This window comes from Chionomys nivalis, chromosome 6, assembly GCF_950005125.1.
Source record: "Chionomys nivalis chromosome 6, mChiNiv1.1, whole genome shotgun sequence".
Lineage (NCBI taxonomy): Eukaryota > Metazoa > Chordata > Mammalia > Rodentia > Cricetidae > Chionomys > Chionomys nivalis.
This window is the reverse complement of record NC_080091.1, coordinates 10,962,515-10,977,323: the sequence shown is the minus strand read 5'-3', so window position 1 is coordinate 10,977,323 and position 14,809 is coordinate 10,962,515. Positions and strand designations below refer to the sequence as shown.

The 14,809-nt window shown below is 57.1% G+C and overlaps 1 protein-coding gene across 4 annotated transcripts in view; it reads left to right on the top strand.

Moving 5' to 3' along the window:
* The window catches only part of Dpp9 (dipeptidyl peptidase 9), a 29,055-nt gene extending 15,252 nt beyond the window's left edge, over window positions 1–13,803 (top strand). For 2 of the 4 annotated variants that reach the window (XM_057771680.1, XM_057771679.1), the window contains exons 8-21: window positions 75–203; window positions 1,441–1,502; window positions 3,296–3,396; window positions 4,149–4,326; window positions 4,442–4,604; window positions 7,262–7,341; window positions 8,304–8,456; window positions 8,705–8,840; window positions 9,425–9,570; window positions 9,641–9,787; window positions 10,261–10,413; window positions 10,972–11,114; window positions 12,421–12,532; window positions 13,015–13,803. In XM_057771680.1, coding sequence (XP_057627663.1) covers window positions 75–203; window positions 1,441–1,502; window positions 3,296–3,396; window positions 4,149–4,326; window positions 4,442–4,604; window positions 7,262–7,341; window positions 8,304–8,456; window positions 8,705–8,840; window positions 9,425–9,570; window positions 9,641–9,787; window positions 10,261–10,413; window positions 10,972–11,114; window positions 12,421–12,532; window positions 13,015–13,107 — 1,796 coding nt within the window. In that variant the 3' untranslated portion in view covers window positions 13,108–13,803. Of the gene's footprint in view, window positions 1–74; window positions 204–1,440; window positions 1,503–3,295; window positions 3,398–4,148; window positions 4,327–4,441; window positions 4,605–7,261; window positions 7,342–8,303; window positions 8,457–8,704; window positions 8,841–9,424; window positions 9,571–9,640; window positions 9,788–10,260; window positions 10,414–10,547; window positions 10,667–10,971; window positions 11,115–12,420; window positions 12,533–13,014 lie in introns of those variants that run through there. The other 2 variants (XM_057771681.1, XM_057771682.1) reach the window with 2 other exon arrangements.
* Window positions 13,804–14,809: the final 1,006 nt, after the last annotated feature.

Here is a 14,809-nt window from a genome sequence, read left to right as displayed (position 1 = left end):
TGCTAAGGCTCAGAGCCCCGTGTGGTGGGGGGGGTGGGGGGTGCCCTGAGTCCCTGCTCCTTGGCCCCGCCCAGGCTCCGAAGGCCTCAAGACGCTGCGTATCCTGTATGAAGAGGTGGACGAGTCTGAGGTGGAGGTCATCCATGTGCCCTCCCCTGCCCTGGAGGAGAGGAAGACTGATTCCTACCGCTACCCCAGGACTGGTGAGTGCCAGCGTTCCATCCTCTGGGGTACCCGCTGCCTGGCTTTGTCGGGTCTCATGGTCACAGAAAGTGTGCGTGGCAGCATCTTCCAACTGCCCAGTGTCACATCTCAGGCCTCTCTACGCCAGGACGGCCACAGACGAGCAGACCGAGCCTCCTGGACAATGGTAATGCGTAGTGACCTCTGAGACTGGAAACAAGTTCAGGCCAGCCTGGGCTACATAGTGAACACCTGACAAGAAAAATAAGTGGAGGGAGCGCCAGAGACGGGCTCTCCTGGATGAGCTCCTGTTTCTTTGCTATCTCAAGGTGTTAGAAGCCTTAAGTGGGGGGCTGGAGAGATGGCTCAGAGGTTAAGAGTGCTTCCTGCTCTTCCAAAGGTCCTGAGTTCAATTCCCAGCAACCACATGGTGGTTCACAACCATCTGTAATGAGATCTGGCTCTGGCCTACAGACAGAATACTGTATACATAATAAATAAATAAATCTTTAAAAAAAAAAGAAAAAAGAAAAAGAAACCTTAAGCCAGCAGCAGCCCTGGCCAGCCTGATTTAACCTCCGGCCTGCTGCCTGTCCCTCTGTGGGAGTCACGTGGACTGAGGCTCAGTGAAGACAGAGCCACAGGCTCCATCCCCAGCACCACCGTGTGTGTGTGTGTGTGTGTGTGTGTGTGTGTGTGTTGGGGGCACACCTGTTACTGCCATTGGAGGCAGAGGGATCAGAAGCTCAAGGCCAGCCTCAGCTTTGTAGAAGATTCTGGGCTAGCCTGGACTTCATGAAGACCCTATCTCAAAAGTCAAATAAATAAAATAGACTACCATTGCAGACACACAGTGAGCCCTCCTGGGACATCTGTGGGATGATCCACATTTATCCATGCTGGTCAGGTGTGTGGAAACTGAGTCTCAGGCAAGATGGAGGCATTTGTCAGGTGTTCATGTTACCCTGTACTGAGGCCTGAACAATCTTCCAGAAGAATCCCAAGATCTGTCCCCAGCACCCTAAGAAAACAGTCCCAGCCACATTCCACATCTCAGAAGTGTGGGTGACCAGCCCGTGTTGTGTTCCCACTCCAGCTCCCAGGGGACAGAATGTGGTCCAGGCCCTGGGTCAGGTTATCCCTGCCCTGGAGACTTTGTGTCATGGGAGGGGCTGTGCCACCACCCCACAGGTGTGGTCACACAGTCCCTGGCCAGGGTGGCCACTGGCAGCCTGACAACTGACCTTCCCCTTCCAGGCAGCAAGAATCCAAAGATCGCCCTGAAGCTGGCTGAGATCCAGACAGATGAGCAGGGCAAGGTAAGGGCTGGGCATGTTCTGGGGAGTTCCAGGGGGTGCTGGGGGCATGTGGACAGTCAGCCTGCTCTCTGAGATGTGTGGTCAGCCAAGTGGCCTCACCTGAATGCTGTGGTGACCACGGCCCAGAACACTGTGGGGTGGATTGCCGGGGTGCCTGGTCTCAGGTCTCACGCTGAGCATGGCCATGTTCTGGGTCCTTCTCTGTCCCTTCCTCCTTGACATTGCTCACTTAGAGGTGCTGAGTAAGGCCTGGCAACCCGGAGTGTGTGACATGGTCACTGGCATAGAGGCTGGCAGGCCCATCTCTCCGGTCATTGGTCATTCTCTGTCCAATGAGAGCTGCTGCTGGCTCTCCTGAAGTCCAAATCCCTCAGGTCACCAAGGGTGTGTGACATTGACAGTTCCCCAGGCAGCACTTGAGGCTGTGTGGCACTTGCTCACAGGGGAAAGCAGGCAGGTGGGAGCCTGCTGTAGGGATTTGGTCCTTATGTTGGCTGTGTGTGCGAGCAGGAGAGGACAGCTCCGAGGGTCTGCTCTCTCCCTCCACCGTGGGCTTCCACCGGTTTACCTCGGGTCATCAGCTTGGTCACAAAATGACCAAGTCCTTTTGCTGAGCTATCCTGCTGGCCCCCAGCAAGCTTTCGCAAAAACTCTCATACCATCCAGGGGAAATGTAAGCTAGACTGCTGTCTTTGCTGTTGTACGTCCTTTCTGCACATTAGACCCTCACACCAAGTCCCTTCCTGTGCAGTCTGTTCAGAACGCTTCTAGCAGTACCTGGTGTCAGTCACACCCACCAGCCTTTTGTTTCTGTTTTCTCTTTCTAACACGTCGAGTGCAGTGCCCATGTAGGCCAGAAATGGGTGTCGGATCCTCGAGCTGGAGTTATAGGTGGATATGAGCTGCCCTTGGGGCCTGGGAACCGAACTCAGGCCTACAAGTGCAGTCAGGGCTCAGCCACAAACAGGCTCCGGAGCCCGGCGAGGCCTGCAGCTGCTGAGCAGGCATGTCCTGCTGACCCCACCAGGGTTGCCACCTGCCTCCATTTCTCCACTCATCCTCCTGCCCCCTTGCTCAGCTGGCCCAAGACCCAGGGATGACCCAGGGCAGTGTAGGCGGTTCCAGAGCCATCTGGACACGGCAGGGAGCACAGTGTGCTGTTGTCATTCCGTCTTCCTGTCAGTCGCCTGTCATCCCCTTCTCATCCCACTGCAGAGAGACCGAAGTCTGTGGCTTTGGTGGCTGGGGTGCTCTCTCAGCAGCCGTATAGGCTGAGGGTCCCAGAGTGGGGCGTAAGTAGGTCAGAGGGAGTTCTGAGGTCTGGGCTGGGTCTGTCCCCGCCTCTCTCCCTTGTATGATATAACATGCTGGATTAGGGTCACCCAGTGTGACTTCCTCTTCACCTACATACCTCAGAGGACTGTGCGCCTGCCTGCTTGGCTACCTGCCTGCCTTCCTTTCTTAAGATTTATTTTTATTTTTTTGAGATAAAGTCTCTCTTTGAACTCCTAACTGTCCTGGAACTTGCTCTGTAGACCAGGCTGGCCTTGAACTCACAGAGATCTGCCTGCTTCTGCCTCCTGAGTGCTAGGCCTAAAGGCGTGAAACACCATGCCTGGCTTTATTTTTTTAGTGTGTGAGTGTTTGTCTGTATGGAGGCCAGAGAGAGCACCAGAGCTCCTGAAGCTGGAGTTAGCCTGTCGGACACCGTGTGGGTGCTGACTGTCAAGCCATGAGGACCATGGAGGTCAGGGGGCTATGGCATTGTTCATGACGTGCCCCTGTCTCCCCAGATCGTGTCGAGCTGCGAGAAGGAGCTGGTGCAGCCGTTCAGTTCTCTCTTCCCCAAGGTGGAGTACATCGCCCGGGCTGGCTGGACACGGGATGGCAGATAGTGAGTGTCCTGGGGATGGGCAGGTCCCTGGGGGCGACTTGGTGCCCTGCACCCATGCCTTTTCCCTTGGGGTCTCTCTCAGCCTCAACTAGCAGGGGATTCTGGGCATCAGATCAGTCTGACCAAAATCCCAAGGGTGGGACAATCCCAGGTGGCCCAGAGTAGAGGTAACACCAGATAGGACACAGGAATGCCCTGAGATCCATGGTTGGGACAGAATGCAGACATACAGACTTGCTTGCCACTTCCTTCCTCCTCATCTTCCTTTCCTCTTACTGTGTAGCCCAGGCTGACCTAGAACTGTGTAGCCCAGGATAAACCTGAACTCCTAATCCTTCTGCCTCTACCTCCTCACTGCTGGGATGGCAGGTGCATGGCTATGCCAGGCAAAACCATTTCAAAGACCTGGGTTGCAGAGTTGTCTGACGTGCACAAGGCCCCAGGTTGTAGCCAGCTCCAGAGTAGAATATTGGCCATTTAGTTAATGCTGGAATGGTGCCACACACCTGCACAGAGGCAGGAGGAGCAAGAGTTCAAGGTCATCCTTAGCCACGCAAGACCCTAGCTTAAAAAGAAGCCACTTGTCTGGTTTGAGAATATTATTGTCCGCCTTCGTCACACGTTGAATCTCACCTAATCTGTCCGGAGATTGTATGCCAGGCTAGCCAGGGAACGGCCCCACGTGACCCTGTCCCCTGCTGTCCCCTGCCAGCCACTGAGCCCTCCTGCTGCCTCCTCTCTCATCCTTCCAGCGCCTGGGCCATGTTCCTGGACCGTCCCCAGCAGCGACTCCAGCTTGCCCTCCTACCGCCAGCCCTCTTCATCCCGTCCCCGGAGACCGAGGCCCAGCGGAAGGCAGCTGCCAGAGCCATCCCCAAGAATGTGCAGCCCTTCGTCATTTATGAAGAAGTCACCAACGTCTGGATCAATGTAAGCAGAAGCGAGGGGGCCCACTGTTCCCGCGCCCTGGTCTCTAGTGGGGCATGGGCTGGACTCGGGGTCTAACCGGTTGCAAAATCCTCTGACCCCACTTCTGTCCCTGCAGGTCCATGACATCTTCCACCCGTTCCCGCAGGCCGAGGGCCAGCAGGATTTCTCCTTCCTCCGTGCCAACGAGTGTAAGACTGGCTTCTGCCACCTGTACAAGGTCACTGTGGACCTAAAAGCTGGCAACTATGACTGGACAGAACCCCTCAGCCCCACAGAAGGTGAGCAGTGGCAGGGGTGTGGAGAAGAGTGGCCCCCGCCCTACCCTGCCCTGCTGCAGTTGACAGCAGATGTTTATTGAGTGACCAGGTGGGATTGCCTATGCACCTGTGCAGTGGGGCCTTGGATGCCACCAGGGCATTAGAGTGGCCACTGTCACCACTGTGTGACTGCATTTGTTTAACGCGTCACTGCTGCGGGTGGTCACTCCTGCGGGTGGTCACTCCTGCGGGTGGTCACACCTCCTTGTTCCTAGTTTGCCTGCTCTTGTTTGTGTCCCAGCCTCAGCCTTCAGGCTGAGTGGCTCTAGGGGCCCAGGGTGCCACTGTAGTGGGCACACCAGTGACCTCAGACCTCCGCGGCTGAGGCTGGAGGGGCAAGGCCTGTCTGAGCCGGCAAGCAAAGCGTGTCCTCCCCAAAGACTCTAAGGGACCATGCTGGAGTGATTAGAGATGGCGTATCTGCCTCAGGGGATGTAGAGGAGGTGAATTTGGCGGCGTCAGGAGGAGAAGAAGGGGCACTATTGTAATGTGAGCCAGCGCCTCGGGCGACATGCTGCTGCAGGGATCTGACAGGGCCTAGGATGCATGTGGTGAGTTCGCAGTGAAGGCTTAAGGCAGAGAATGCAGCTGTGCAAAGGCCTGGGGCAGGGGACGCGGCTGGAGGTAAAGGCTGTGTGCAGGACAGAGCCCGCAGTGTTGAGACGCCTGGAGGAGGAGGTGGGGCACCAGTGGACTGTGACCCTGAAGGAAGCAGGAAGCGGCTTTTTCTGACATCGTTGTGACTGGGTTTCTGTGGGGCTCAGGGCCAGGGGTGAGGAGAGCAAATCGGAAAAAGTCATATTCTTGATGGAGATGTGGTCCTTGGTGGTGCTCTTCCAGTGGGATGGGCACGTGGTGCCCAGCATGACGTGGGGTCCAGTCAGGGCCAGAGAGACTCCAGGACCCATCAAGAGAGAGGGGCTCACGGTGTGTTTTGGAGCCAGTGACTTGAGGCACTAAGTCTGAATAGACTATGCTTCTAGAAGATACTCACGGCTCCTGGGGCGATGGCCGGTGAACCCCAGGGGTTGGGAGCACTTCCGGGCCATTCTTGAGAGGGTGCCTTGGGCCATCAGGACAGGTCACAGTCTGCGCAGTGAGCTGTGTCTTCTACCTCAGGGCCTTTGCACAGGCCATGGCCTCAGCTCAGGGTGCAGGCCCAGCTTCTACTGGCGACATTCAGGGAGCAGTATCCCCATTTTTACCTGCTCCATGACAGCAGCTCCCCCAGCTGTGACAGCTACATATGTCCTCAGACGTCGCTCAAGTCTCCCTGAAGACAGGTCTTCTTCAGGGAGCACCACAGTTCAGAGGTGGCGCCCGCAGCAGGCTGTGGCAGCCATGGCCTCAAGGGACAGAGAGCGAATGAGCTGGCGTCTCTGAGGGCCAGGAGCCACAGGGAGCCCAGGTGTCATGTCAGCTGCTGTCTGTGTCCCTCCTGGCAGTGACCTCTGTCACAGGAATGTCGTCAAGTTGATCTGCCCCTGCTGGGACACCACCATTGCACTTGGGGCTTTGCCTAGAAACTTCCCTCCAGTTCATGGTTGCCCAGCCCGAGACCGGGTGCAGAGTGCCGGGCCCCAGCGTGTACTTCTTGGCATGATGTGGTGGCTGCTTAGTGTCTGAGCAGGCAAGAGATCCAGAAGGGCTAGCCTTCTTGTACAGTGTTGATACAGTGTCCACCTGACACACAGGAAGCCATGGGTTCCATCCCCAGCACCACAGAAACCATGTGTGGTGGAATGTCAGGTGGAGGCAGAAGGATCTGGACTTCAGGGTCATCCTTGGTTACCTAGTGAGCTTAAAGCCAGCCTGGGCTATGTGAGGCCCTGTCTAAAATGGGAGGTGGGGGGCAGTGGCTCAGAGGTTAAAGCACCGGCTGCTCTTGCATAGGACCTGGGTTCGGTTCCTAGCGCCCACACGGCTCAAAACTTCCTCTTCAGGTCCCCGGGTCCTGTGCCTTCTACTGGCCTTCACGGGTGGACACTGTGCACACAGGCGGTGCACAGGAGTAGACCTGCACACCTGGAGCAAAAGTCAAACATGAAGAAGGGCTTGTGGAGGATGAGGAGGCTGGCATAGGGAAGAGGGTGGCTTTGGAGGACACCCCAAGAGGGGGGACGTCTAGGTGACGTGACCGATGAACCCTCTGGTGCCGAGATGTAGATGCACAGCCTCAAATCCGAGGCGCCGGCAGGGGTGGTGGCTCTGTGTATGGGTGGGGACATGTGAGGGCTAGCCTGGACAATGGTAGCTCTCCTGGAGGCCTTAGACTAGGAAGACAGAACAGGAAGCCAGCTGTCCCCCTGCAGCTGTCCCAGACCACATCTGCCTCTGGAGCGCTGGGATTAAAGGTGTGTGCCGCCATGCTTGGTTGCCCGACGGAAGCATGGTTTTGGGTCTGGTTCTGGTTCTGGTGGCCCGGCATCATCTAGGAGGTCATGGCCACTGATCACATGCCACGCCTGCTGTAGATTAGGGAGGCTCCTGGCTGTCCTCTGGGAGCACTGGCCCATTAGGCCATGCTGGGCACTGGCTGAGACTGTTCTTCCCTTGCAGAGCTGCCGGGTCCCATCCACGTCCCTCGTCCCCTCACCTCTCTGCTCCCCTTCCCACAGACGAGTTCAAGTGCCCCGTCAAGGAGGAGGTCGCGCTGACCAGTGGCGAGTGGGAGGTTTTGTCAAGACATGGCTCCAAGGTACCTTTCTCCGGGCCCTCCTGTGGCTGGATCTGCCCCTCCCCCGCCCCCACCGGAGGCCCCAGGACACCAATATTCTCAGCGGGAGTTCCGTGTAGGGAGACCTGGCCTATCCCCTGGCTGCCCAGGACAGCAGTTCTGGATTGGGTGCTAAGGGCCAGCCAGCCTCCTCCCACTCCTTATGGAGTTATAGGATAGGGTATAACTATCCTAGTTATGATGGCTGCACATGTCCAGACAAGCTACCCAGGGTCCCCCAAGCACAGAACCAGATTTAAGATTTTTAAATTTGCTTCACATATTTCTAATTTTTATTCATTCTTTAGTTTGTGCTGTGCATATAGCACCAGGGTCCTCATGAGTTAGGCAAGTTTCCATTGAGCTCTGCTCAGCCACATACACCTGGAAATGCTCTGAGTGCCCATCCTGGTGTGAGCACGTCCCCACCTGTGTTGCCACAGACAGGACTTCTCCATGTGGCTTTGAACTTAGGACTCTGGAATTAAGGAAAACACGAGAGCAAAACATTTTCAGAGCCCGAGCAGAGTGTTATCTGTGGGCCTGTCATCCCGACACTCAGGGCCCAAGGAGGGGAAAACCTTTGTATTTTAGGCTAGCCTGGGCTATATAGCATGCCTCGGCCTCAAAATCAAACAAACAGACATCTTTTTATTTTTTGAGAAAGGGTCTCTCATAGCCCAGGCGGCCGTTAACTGACTAAGCCCAAGTATTGGGTGGCGCCTGTTCCATCACGCCCAGCTTATGTCGTGCAGCACGTGGAGTTGGGACCTATGCGTTCTGGGGGAACTCTCGGCCCCACAGCAGCCTGTCTCTCCCTCACGCTCTGCCCTCAGTCGTGCCTGGCTGCTGCTGGGTGTCCCTGACTGTGGTCCCTGGCCCTGGGTCTAGGGCAGGAAGTGTAGCCAGACACGGCTGCTCACAGAAGCCCCCATTGCCTGCAGATCTGGGTCAATGAACAGACGAAGCTGGTGTACTTCCAAGGCACCAAAGACACGCCCCTGGAGCACCACCTCTACGTGGTCAGCTACGAGTCCGCTGGCGAGATCGTGCGGCTCACCACGCCTGGCTTCTCCCACAGCTGTTCCATGAGTCAGGTAGGCACGCCACACCCCTTCTCACCCTGGCCTCCCTCTAATCCAGTCCACAGCCCTTAGCCTCTCAGAACATTCTAGAAACCATCAAGGATGAGGCCTGAGTCCGTGAACTGGGACAGTCCCTGACCGACCGTTTTCTCATCTGCAAAGGGTGGTGGCGGTGGCCTGCGGGTGGGTGGGTTGTGCAGGGTTCCTGGGGAAAGGCAGAGGCTGCTCCTGTGCACTGAGAGCCACCCTGCCTCCAGCAGAACTTCGACATGTTTGTGAGTCACTACAGCAGCGTGAGCACGCCACCCTGTGTGCACGTGTACAAGTTGAGCGGCCCTGACGACGACCCGCTGCACAAGCAGCCACGCTTCTGGGCCAGCATGATGGAGTCAGCCAGTGAGTAGTGCGGCCTCAGGAAGCCCCACCAGCCAGGGCTCCCAGTGACGGGCACAGAGATGGAGACAGTTCCCTCTCACAGCAGTCCCTGGCAGCCACCCTGACGCCCCAGGGCAACTGCTGTTGCAGGGAGCTCAAGGTCAGCCAGCAGAGGGGCCTCAGAAAAAGATAGTTCTGAGAGACCGCCTTAGAGCCTGAGGTCTGCCATGACTACCCACACGAGATCTGGAGTGCTTGCCAGGCCACTGTCCCAAGACGTGCCTTGCATAGACCTCCAGTAGTGGCCAGGGCTCAATGGCAGGGTGCCAGCATGCCTGGAACCCCGGTTCCATGCCCAGAACCCAAGTGTGGTAGAGCACACTGTCATCCCTGCCCTCGGGAGGCAGAGGCAGGAACATTGTATCTGGTCTAGGCCAGCTGGGCCATGCCAAGGGGATTGCATGTCCCCCATGCAGTTCCCCCCCTCCACAGCTCCCCCAAGATCATCTTCCAGCTAGAAGCAGTGGGGGCAGATGAGGTCCACAGGCCTGGACTTGGGGTGGGCATGGCCCTGCTGGCCACTCTCAGTACCTTTGTCACGGCAGACTGCCCCCCGGACTACGTGCCCCCCGAGATCTTCCACTTCCACACCCGCGCCGACGTGCAGCTCTACGGCATGATCTACAAACCACACACCCTGCAGCCGGGAAGGAAGCACCCCACTGTGCTCTTCGTCTATGGGGGCCCACAGGTGAGTGCACCCTGGCCAGACCCCGCCCCCCCGCCGCCCCTGCAGCTCTCACCACCCAGCTTCCCTGCAGGTGCAGCTGGTGAACAACTCCTTCAAGGGCATCAAGTACCTGCGGCTGAACACGCTGGCGTCCCTGGGCTACGCTGTGGTGGTGATCGATGGCCGGGGTTCCTGTCAGCGGGGCCTGCGATTTGAGGGGGCCCTGAAAAACCAGATGGTGAGTCCTGCTCCTGCAGTGTGGCCCTTGGGAGCAACTGGGTCCCAGAAACACGCGTGCTCTCCACTCCTCTCAGGCCCGAGCATGCAGCTGGGGGAGGATATTGGCCCAGACACAGCTGGATGCTGTGGAGCTTCTTGGTCCACAGGAACCCAAGGGTGGGTCTGATGGGCGTGGCAGAAGGGAGCTTATAGGATGGTGAGGACACTGGTGTCGAGGGCAGTGACTGCGGCAGTGGCGGGGATGGTGCTGATGGTGGTCATGATGATGGTGGGGGTGATGGGGGTGGTGCTGCTGCTGCTGGTGTCATCCCTGCAAACAGGAGAGCAGCTTCAGCAGGGCCTTTCTGGGCAGTAGTACTTCGAGTATTACTTTGAGTCTAAAAAAAGAGGCTTCTTGCTAGCAACAAGGTGACGGGGTGTGGGATCCTGGTCACGATCTGGTGGAAGTCACAGAGTGCTGGGTTTCCACAGGGCCAGGTGGAGATTGAGGACCAGGTGGAAGGCTTGCAGTACGTGGCCGAGAAGTACGGCTTCATAGACCTCAGTCGTGTCGCCATCCACGGCTGGTCCTACGGTGGCTTCCTCTCACTCATGGGGCTCATTCACAAACCACACGTGTTCAAGGTGGGTCTCACTCCTGTCTAGCCCCCTGCGGCCCGATGCCCATCTGCCCTTGATCCCACGTCCCCACCCAGGAGCCCCAGCCTGGAGCAAGCACTTTGGCAGGGGCCTTGCCACCTGGCTATCTCTCCCCGCAGCCACCCCACGAAGCCGAGTCCCCCTCCTCATTGCCTGCCACCACCGACCCCAGGATGGCATCCGCCAGCAGCTCTATGTGGGAGGCCAAGCCCGGGACCCCCGCCTCGGAGGGGCAGAGGTGGGGCATGCTGTGAGGAGCAGCAGGGGGGCGCAGGCCCCCGGGACTGGCAGGGCACTGCGGGGCGGCGGCCATGAGGAGGCGGAGGAGGCAGGAAGGTGGGACGGGCCCTCCCTCCACGCCCTGCGTGGAGTGCAGCTCAAGGCCCATGGGAACACATCTGAGGGCCCCCTGCAAGCCACCACCCTCATGCATGAGCTGCCTAACCCTCTGCTGAGGCCCGCAGTTCCGGCCAAGGCCAGGCCCCAGATCCGACACCTTTCTCCTTCTCTCTTCCTGCTTGATGCACCCCTTGTGTCTTCCAGGTAGCCATTGCGGGTGCTCCCGTCACTGTGTGGATGGCCTACGACACGGGGTACACGGAACGGTACATGGACGTCCCCGAGAACAACCAGCAAGGCTATGAGGCAGGGTCGGTGGCCCTGCATGTGGAGAAGCTGCCCAATGAGTAAGCCACCCACGCGCTTACCATCCGCTCCCCAGTGCTATTCCCTGCAGCTTCCAGGCTCCCGTCCTCTCTGCCTGTGTCTCCTGGTACCTCCTGCCAGCTGGCCTGGGTGCGGGATGGTGGGGACGAGGGCCACACAGGCCGTGGCACCCTGCTTTCCTGAAGCACTTGCCTACACAGTTCCAGTAGCCCTGTGAGCTCACGTCCAGCCTGTACAGCCCATCTGGACCTGAGCTCCTCAGGCTGTATGGGCGTGGGCACTGTCCACACACACTCACCTCGCAGGTGACAGTGGTCACAGCAGAGGGGCAGCCGCTGGTCACAGTGCAGTGTGGCGTTGGCACCTCTGCCTTGGGAATGCCCACCATTGTCTGCACCACTGCAGGGCTCCTGCAGTCAGTCCCACTCACTGCTCTGTGGAGGCCGAGACCACACTGCTGCTGGGATGGCAGGACGGAATGTTCTAGAGCTAGAGGTCCGATGGGCGTACAACTTACAAAGCCACAACGACTCCAGACATTGCTCTGTCATTCATAGGAACCATTAGTGCTGCAAAAAGTTAGTGTCTAGGGGCTGGAGAGTTGGCTCAGGGGTTAAGAGCACTGACCACTCTTCCAGAGGTCCTGGGTTCAATTCCCAGCAACCACATGCTGGCTCACAACCATCTATAGTTTTTTTTTTTTGGTTTTTCGAGACAGGGTTTCTCTGTGGTTTTGGAGCCTGTCCTGGAACTAGCTCTGTAGACCAGGCTGGTCTCGAACTCACAGCGATCCGCCTGCCTCTGCCTCCCGAGTGCTGGGATTAAAGGCGTGCGCCACCACCGCCCGGCACAACCATCTATAGTTTTAAAAAAAAAAAAAAAAGAAAGAAAGAAAGAAAGAAAATAGCTGAGCCTGTGGCCAACATGCAGGAGGCCCTGGGCCCAGCCCAGCACCACAGACCCCAGACATGGCAGCTCATGCCTGTCATCCCAGCACGCAGGAGGTGGAGGTAGGAGGATCAGAAGTTCAGTGTCATCCTTAGCTACATGGACAGTTCAGGGCCAGCCTGGGCTACATGAGACCCTACGCCTAAAATAAATAAATCTGATATAAAAGAGAAAATTCACCTTCTTGGTCACGCCTACCACTTTTGATATTCTGAGGAGGCACAGGTGGCTGCTGACCGGGGCATAATGCAGTGGTCAGTGCTGGTGGGGTGTAGTGGTAATATGCTTCCAGAACGTTCTACCACAGTAGAATGCCTGGGCATGGGGGCCAGGGAGAGGCTGTCCCCCAGAGGCCTCACTCCCTTCCCTCTCCTCCAGGCCTAACCGCCTGCTCATCCTTCATGGCTTCCTGGATGAAAATGTCCACTTTTTCCACACAAACTTCCTCGTGTCCCAGCTGATCCGGGCAGGGAAGCCGTACCAGCTCCAGGTGAGTGGTTCTGGGGGCGGCGGCCCAGGCTCCATCCTCCACATCCCAGGTCCTGCTTTGATGAGTCTATCTACAGGCTTGGGGGTGCCCCCACAATGATTAGAAACCCCAGAGGACTTCCCCTGAGGGAGGGGACTCTGCAGGAGCTGGTGAGGACTGAGGCCCAGGGAGCCCGAGACCCTGGACCCTGGGTTACTCAGCCTTGGAAGTGAGGGTGGGCCGAGCCTTGGCCTGAGGGGTAGGGCAGAGCCGGGCTTCGCAGTGAGGGGACAGTGGACCTCAGTGGGGGCCCTGCCTGGAGGATATCCCGGCAGACTGTGGGGCATGGGTTATAGAAGACACAGGAGAGGAGAGGAGGCAGCTGTGGGTCTGGGGAAGGGACCCCCAGAGCCTGGATGAGGAGCTCTGCCTTGTGTGGTGCAGAGCAGGGGCCCCAGGTGAGCCTGTCTGCAGCCCTGCGTCTTCCTCTTTCTCTTCCACAGATCTACCCCAACGAGAGACACAGCATCCGCTGCCCCGAGTCTGGGGAGCACTACGAGGTGACATTGCTGCACTTCCTTCAGGAGCACCTCTGACCTCCGACCTCTGCCCTCATGCCGCCGCTGCTTTTCTTGCATTTTTTTAATCTTTTAGTTTTTGAAGCTTTCGATTTGTTTGCTTGCTGCTGCTTGGGGGCCAGGACAGAGGTGGTGGCCCCCATGCGGCCCTCCTTGGGCTGGTTAGGAGGAGACCATCACCGGGCCCACAGCCACAGGCGCTGCCAGGGTCCCAAACCTGCAGCACCACCCCAGCGCAGAAGCATGTGCTGCCCCCTCACCCCCCCCCCCACAGAGTCGTGTGTGTTTGGGGAGCATTTTAAATAATTATTTAAAAGACAGGAAGCAAGTGGTACCGAAATATAAAATTGGAGGTACGGCACTGGGCCGCTGGGACCCAACACGCCCTCCCAATTCCCAGGCTATGTGGAGCTGCCAAGCCCTTGTCGGGGCACCTTTTGCCCTGCCTGTCGTCTCTGCCCGACTTCTCCAGCACCACCCAGGGGTGCCAGGGTCGGGAGTAGGACCCATCCTGACCTCAGGGGTGTAGCCCTTCCCAGCCCCCTCCCACCAGAGTTCGGGCATAAAGTAAAAAGTTAAAAAAAAAAAAAAAAAAAATAACAAAAAAAAAAAACATAAACAAACCAGAAACCACCTCTACATATTATGGAAAGAAAATATTTTTGTCAATTCTTATTCTTTTATAATTATGTGGTATGTAGACTCATTAAACGATTCCAGATGGAAATTGTGCCGTGTGCGGCTCCTTCTCCAGCTGTGCTGGCTTCAGGGACTGAAGGATTGCAGGGGGCTCTGTGCGGTGTGGGTGCTGAACTGGGAGGGGGGTACGGGGTCGCTGGGGTGCATAAGACACCCCATCCCAGCCCTCGGGAGGTGAAGGCCATAGGATTAGGATACTTGAGACCCTGTCTCAAAAACATTTTTTAATTTTTGAAATTATTCCTTAAAGATGTATTATTTTTAATTATCTGAGTATGTGCATGCATATGCATGTGTTTGAGTCAGTGGGTATATGCACATGAATGGACGTCTCCAGAAGCCAGAGGAGTTGGGTGTGAGCCCATGACGAGGCTGTGTGGAATTAAATCCGAGTCCTCCGGAAGAGCAGTGCCTGCTCCTAACTGCTGAGCCATCTCCAGCCTCCAAAGTAATGAAATTATCAAAGGCTGGTCGTGGTGGCCGTCCTAGGGCTCAGAGGCACGGCAGGCGGATCTCTGTGAGTTCTTAGTCAGCTGGTGGCTTCTGCCAGGTTCTGGCCCCACCCTGGAAGGTACACGTGGTCTGTGTACCTAGTGAAACAGCACCCCCCTTCCCTTTCATTTGAAAGGAGTGTGGGGAACAAAGGGGTTCACGGGATGGCTCAGCAGATTTAGGCACTTGCTGCTAAGCCCCGCCACCCGAGTGGGAGAGAGAACCCACCTGGGAGCTGCCCTCTGCCTTCAGACATCGAATCCATAAATGTAAAAGGAAAGCCAATAGTGAGAGAAGGAAGGGATGGGGAGTGAGCGTGGGGCGGGAGCAGGCAGCATCCTCAGAAGTACTGGAGGCTAGTTTTGTATGCCCAGCTCACATGCAGTCAGGACAACTTGTGGGAATCACTTCTGTCATCGTCTAGTTCCCCAGGGCCTGAAGCACCAGTCAGCAGTCTTGGCAGCAAGCCCCTTCCCCGTTACTCGTCCATCTCGCTGACCGACTTAAGTCTCATTTTTAACCATCAGAA